The sequence below is a fragment of the Pygoscelis adeliae genome, unplaced genomic scaffold, assembly GCF_000699105.1.
Source record: "Pygoscelis adeliae isolate BGI_AS28 unplaced genomic scaffold, ASM69910v1 Scaffold402, whole genome shotgun sequence".
Taxonomy (NCBI): domain Eukaryota; kingdom Metazoa; phylum Chordata; class Aves; order Sphenisciformes; family Spheniscidae; genus Pygoscelis; species Pygoscelis adeliae.
In genome coordinates this window covers 600,308-606,822 of record NW_008824411.1, presented here as the reverse complement: position 1 = coordinate 606,822, position 6,515 = coordinate 600,308, and the positions used below count along the sequence as shown (strand labels likewise).

At 38.9% G+C, this 6,515-nt stretch overlaps 1 protein-coding gene across 1 annotated transcript in view; it reads left to right on the top strand.

Annotated features, from left to right (window-relative positions):
* The window catches only part of WDR78 (WD repeat domain 78), a 21,417-nt gene that overhangs the window by 3,932 nt on the left and 10,970 nt on the right, over positions 1–6,515 (top strand). Inside the window, exons 3-8 of the mRNA XM_009320653.1 lie at positions 206–278; positions 2,490–2,603; positions 2,828–2,984; positions 4,451–4,590; positions 5,782–5,940; positions 6,416–6,515. The exon at positions 6,416–6,515 is cut by the window's right edge and continues 104 nt beyond it. Of these exons, the coding sequence (XP_009318928.1) occupies positions 206–278; positions 2,490–2,603; positions 2,828–2,984; positions 4,451–4,590; positions 5,782–5,940; positions 6,416–6,515 (743 nt within the window). The remainder of the gene's footprint in view (positions 1–205; positions 279–2,489; positions 2,604–2,827; positions 2,985–4,450; positions 4,591–5,781; positions 5,941–6,415) is intronic.

Genomic DNA, 6,515 nt, shown 5'->3' with positions numbered 1-6,515 from the left:
CAGGAATGTAAACCCCCCTTGCCCCTGTCCTGGTGTATATTAGGCATCATTTGCAGAGAGGGGTTACCTATCAATTCTGTCAGGTTCCTGCCTGGATCGGGATATTCTTTTTGTTCCAGATGAGATAAAATGTTGCACGTGTCATCGCTGTCGCTTGTTTCAGGAACACAGTGAAACTATTATAATTATTTTAATATTTCTTCAGGTTTTTGATGAGGAAGGAAAGGATGTGACACCCCATCCACTCTTCCATTCAGATCCAAATACTGTTGTACCCAGGCAAGGCAAGCTCTTAGCATCAAGTGCTTACTTTGGGGCCACAGGATCTGTTTTTCTCTCTTCTTTTTCCATGCATCAACCATCAGGAGCGAATGCTAGTTTAAGTTCGTTCTCAAGGTAAGTCAATATGCTGTCTCTTAAATCATGTCTCACAGGGTACCTACCCTGCAGCAGCCACACATCTGCTCTTCAGAGAGGTTAGGAGCTGGAATAATTGTGCAGGGCTAATAATTATACTCTGTTGTCAAAATACAGAAACTTGCCGGTCATAGTCATCATTTAAAATTTGAGGAATAGTAACAAATAGAATAAATGGAATTTGTCAGTACTTGTGACTGACTATGTCAGAACTACTGTTGAAATGCCAATACATAGAGGTGAAAGCAGACCGCAGCACACACTGCTGTGATACTTCTAATTTTATTCAAATTCTCCTTCCTAAAACACATCTTTTTATGTAACATACCAGAACGGACCATTTTTAGAGATGGTAATGAGTACCTCACAGTTCAAAAATGCAGACATCCAAACTGCAGGTTTTGTAGCGGTTAGGCCTGCCTTCAAAGTTATGATAGAACCTATACAGATGTGTGACAAAACACTGTCTTAAAGGTAGAGGAGGTTGTGTTCTGATTGTCTGAGCAAGGCTGTACAGCTGAGAAGGGGCATTTGCAGCTCGTTAATATACTCCCTGTAGCTACTTCAGGTGCTCTCTGCCTTTCCCAAGCTTGTTTTTTCAAAAACTGGAATATATCAATACCTGCTTAGCTGTGGGTATGGAAAAATGCTGTGGAAACAAAAGGCCTGGTTTCACTGAAGAGTTACAAATTTATTTTAAGGTATTTTGTCTGTTTTAATGGTACTTATTAAGTACAGACAACCCTTTTTACAAACTTGACTCAGTTAAAATATCAAAATATTGTTAACATAATAAGAATCCTCTCTTTTAAACTAATTTAAGCAAGTTACCTCTGTGTGGCTATGTGCATCCATTTCAAAAAATGTTCTTATACAAAAACTTTTGAGTTAAAACTGCTAAATTATGTTTCACTACTTACTAGCTTTCATGTACAAACCTTCAGTACAGAGGGAATAAACAAAGTCAATGGGCTTGAGCCATTTTATCTTCGGGCTGACAAATTCAATTAAGTCATGCAAAAGAAGGTAAATAACTATTTGTGTTTAAAATGAAAAATAATGAACCACATCACTTTATCAAATGGTGTGTACACATTCAAATTGTATGGAGAGGAGATGCTATTTATTTAATCAAAGGGACTAAAAGACTAGTAAAGTCAGCACTGGAAAAAAAAATACAAGTTAAAGAAAAGCATTATTTACTGTTTTCTTTGGCAAAGTTAATGCCCTTGCGATTTCTGAGAAGAAGAGATTGCTCTTTGAGAACTATCTTTTTGTTTTGTTTCCTAGGCTGGCTATTATAAAGGATAATCCCAGAGGTAGGGATATTAACCAGGAGCAAATATACACAAAAAAATGACTTAAAAATACAAAGTATCTCCTGAAAAATAAACGCATTCTTTGTGGAGACAAGAGCTCTTCATTTAAAAGACAAAATGAAATTATTTAACTTCAGTTTTAAATACAAATCTTAAAAATTGTCTTTTTCAAATGCCTTTGGTATATAGTTGCTCACACTTAGCTTTTGAGGAAGAGAAAAATCTGCTGACAAACCTCCCAACTGTACCTAAGTTTTGAGTTTTACTTCTAGTTATCATCACAGCTATCCCCTCTATGAACATTACCTATTCTTTTTAACAAGCTAATCCCTTCAAATGAGTTTCTTGTGCATTTCAGAGACATTTCAGAAGCACGTGCAAAGCACCAAAGGATCTAAATTCTGGTTGAGAACAGTGCTATCTGTGGGTATGCGTTAGCACACAGTAGGTAGCCAACACTTCACGTTATTATATGCTAAGAATGAATCTGAGAGCTCAATAGCTTCTTTTCCATCAGCTATTTAATGCCTCAGGATATGCTGTCAGAGGAATTCTTCCTTTTTAAGTCTTTTTCAAACCATTTCATTATTTTCTTTCCTAAGCCTTCTATGACTTCTTTTACAACACAAGCATCACTGTATGTGCTCTTACAGTCTTCTGTGGTTTATCCTGATAACAACACTGCTATTTTTGTAGTGCTTTGCTAACTGACATCTGGACTCACGTTCTATCTCTGCTTATTTCTTTGTTACTGAAGGACATATGGAAGCAGCAGTACTTCTATATCAAACGCATCAACAACTGAGTCCATACTAGATGAAACAGTAGAACCTGGCTCTCAACGAGATACAACTGTTAGCTTATCTGGTAAAGAACATACACTGTATAATTACAGATTTAAACTGTTCTTTGGAGCACTGTGATTTGTGAGACACTGCAGTCAGTGGATGTGAGATGCCCAGCACTTCAAAGGAACTCAGTGCCTCACAAGTTTTGGCTCCTGATCGTTACAATACTTTTAGAATTAATTTGTCTTCTTTTAAATTCAGAGCAGAAAAGGTCTTGCTTGTTAACCTCATATAATTTTTCAGATGTGCAGGTGAGGCAAGAGGAGATAAAAGAAGAACTGACAAAAGCAGACTTAGACAGGAGAGTGGATCTTTACCTCACAGAGACAGAAACTATCTGGATATTGGATATGCCATCTGTTGTGGTGTCTGTAGAATCAGAAGATGCTGGAAGAGTTCTGTATGTATATCGGTAGTTGTGTACATGCATGTAGTATGCTCAGCACACCCAATTTCTGCTGATCGCAAAGTCCTGAACAGGCTGCTCACACGTAGGTTCAGTGTTCTGACTACTACAATTTGTCATTTCACCTTTGTTTAAAGCCATATTGGGTTTGAGTCTCTCTTTTGACAAGACAGCCTAAATTCCTTACAACTCCATCTTGTTGATCAAATTCATACCCTCTTTCACTGATAAATTAAGGCAGATTAGCAAAAGCAGGGGATGGTAACAAGAGAACACACAGAGGATGGGGGAAAGAGAAGATGGAGAAGTGTGGTATACATGAATGACACGATCTAATTTTAATGAAAACAGTAAGAAATTGCAAACTTCTGCATTGATTCCTGTGTGTAGCTTTACAGCTAATCATTTATTAATAACAAACATATAAACTAACTAGGCAGGCCTTGGCTTCCTCTGAAGATCTTCACAGTGCTTCTAGCTAGAAGAAACCTCACCCCACTGCAAGTGACCTTGCCTGTTAAAATATTGTGCCCTCCCCTTAGTTGCATCTAGAGCGTTTCCACTTCAGAATCTCCTCTCTGGACTACCATGAACTTTGGTAGGGAGTTAACCCAGAACGCATAGTTTTTTGGCTTACTCCCAGGAGCTGACTGGGACAGAGTGCAGCAAAGTTGTCTCCATGACGAACGTCAGACTGATAGACTTGTCACACAGCTTTTGTAGACGTAAGCCCCAAAGCCTGAGATGCAGTGTACTGCAGCTGGCAAGTCAAACAACTTAGATACGTGAGTTTTTTCTGCTAGTATACACACAAAGTTCATGGTAGGACTCCAACCCCCACTGCCTGTGAATCACACTGGTGTGATTTTGGGGAAGAAGGAAGAGGAAGAGCATCCTGTGAATCAGACTTAGCTGGTGTACACAGCACATATTGCCAACTGTATAGGAACAGACAGTGACTCTTCCTGAGCACAGCAACCTGTTGGTGGACTAAGGTGGGGTATAATCTATGTCTGCTGTTAGAATATTGAAACCAAAATAATAGAAAAAGTTTCACAATTCCCACTGACCATTCCTACAGAACCTGAGGGCTGGACAAAACAGAAATGTACTAGTTTCATTTTTGTCTCTTGGATGCACTGCCTTTCACTCCCAAACGATGAGAGCTACGTATTTCTGAACTACTCTGAATTCCACTGAAGTGCAAAGGTAGCTGGAGTAGGGATTTTTGCTGATGCCTACCTCTGCAGGCCATTTCTGGTTTAGAACAGCATCAGAAGCTCAGAAAGCTGCTGAAAGATGATACGTAGAGTGAAATAAAACCTAGCAATCCAAAAACCCCGAGCAGTAAATTTATGACATGGAGCATTCTCTCCTCTTCAACTTGTGGTTAAATACACTGAGAAGTTGAATGCAAATGTTTTTCAGAAAGTCAATATACACTTTTTTTTTTCCCCAAGGGAGCGGAATAGGATTTATGTTGACATTTGCACAAATAGACCTGGTAGTGATCGCTTTGTAGAAAAAATGATGCAAACCGTTAATGGAGCCGCAAAGAACAAGGAAGTGCAATGTGACAAAATCATCATGGAAGATAAAGGTAAACTTTCTGAGTACCATATAGGAAAGGGTATTTAATAAGAACGGGCTCTCATTTACTACATTGTACCCTTGGCAGTTGGTTTTATTATTACATTTAGTTTACTTATTAAATATTTATTTGTGAAAACTCTAGCATACAGCTAGATCATGGGACCTCAGAAGACTTCCCCCACAGGTAGGATACTGAGGAAAGAGGTTTTTTTCTTTCTTCCATCTCTAAGCAGGAGAAGATGTTTCCTCAACTCTCACTTCCAGAGCTTTAAGTTAAGACAGGCTAGTGTGATTTGTGGTGGCCTTTTCTGCCCCTCCTAAAACTTGAACATTGGTACTGGTACACTGTAGCCATTGCAATAAAATATTCATTACGCTAGCTGAGAGCTGCCGTGTCCTGCCTGCCTCAGCACTTTGCAAGCGGAGCATGCTTCTTAGGAGGCAGAACTTCACCTAATACTCAGCTATGCTCTTGAAATATGAAAGGACACAGTTCCCTTTTTTCCCCTTAACTTGTCAGTGACGCTGGTTTCTATTTCTATTTGCCATAATGCAAAGAAGAGAACCTCTGTTATGAGATTTAAAATCTTGGGAAAAGCAGAAAATCTTGGCATTCTCACAAGATAGATGCAATTTTACAAAATGTTCAACCTCAATGCTCTAAAAAAATTACAGAGGAATATTTAGGTTTTAGATGCGCGTGCTGAGCTTTGCCTCACTATGGCCATTTTTTTTGTGTAGGAGGCCAAAGAAAACTATGGGGAATGCTGTTCCAAACATTTTTCCTTTGTGTTCATTAGTGTATGTAAAATGAGTGAAAAAAAAAAAGTAAAATAGATATTAATCTGATTTGAAAACATATCTTCCCCTTTTTTGTGTGCCTTGAGCATCAGCAGGGCTCATTCCAACTCATGTTTGAAAAGCTGAGCACACAAAGACAAGGTCACAGAGCATTGTTTCACTAGGAGATGGCCCTCCTGAAGGGAAGCCACACACCCAGAAGACCCTGATGCAGCTGCTGCAATCACACAACAGCTGTTGCCACAGCCTTGTCCGACCCTCAGTTGGTTTCAAAGCCCCTCTGCCAAACAGTTGGGAGTGTGATACAAAAAGTAAATCTTTGCTCATCTGTACGTAGTCCTTTATAATAATGTACCGAAACAAGAGACTTGTATAATACAGTGTAATTCATTTCTAGGGATGATGGTCACTTCCTGGGACTTGTACGATTCGTTTCACGTATCAGAAATAGAACCTACATCAAAAGCAGAAGGTAGCAGAACCACAGCTGGGAAAAGCAGCAAATCTCATACAACTAAAAAGCACGATCAGACTATGTCCGTCTCTTCTGACAGAGGTAACATTTTTCCAGGTTTACATTTCTGCTGTGTTTTCGTCATGCATATCACTATGTTGTGTGGTGAAAACTACATGAAGAAAATGTTTGGTCTGCCTATCTGGCACTTGAAAGAGAGTTTGCTGAGGAATCTTGGACAGTTCTGCACCGAGACCTTTTCTGTACAATGCCATCATAAATGATCTTAAATAAATAGTCAGCGACAAAGTTTGCTGGTACTAACTTACTTAGGACAGTAGAAGCAAAACACCAATTGTGAAAAATTCCAGAAGTATCTCATCATACTGAGTATTTGAGCAATAAAAGAAAACAAAACTAAAGCAAGAAAAAATTAATAGCGGAAGTATTTTTTGATGATGATAGATTCTTCTATGCTTTTTGCAGGTGGAGGAGGAGGAGACTTCTTATCCCCTTGAGCTTTGTGTGCAAAGTATTATCATGTTAAAACTGTTTTTTCCCATTTATCTGTTGTCAGGCAGCACAACTTCTTCTACAATGATTTTGGAAAGTGCTGTTCTTGCCAGAATCCACGAAGAGGAGGAATGCCATTCAGAAGCTATATTAACATCAGAACA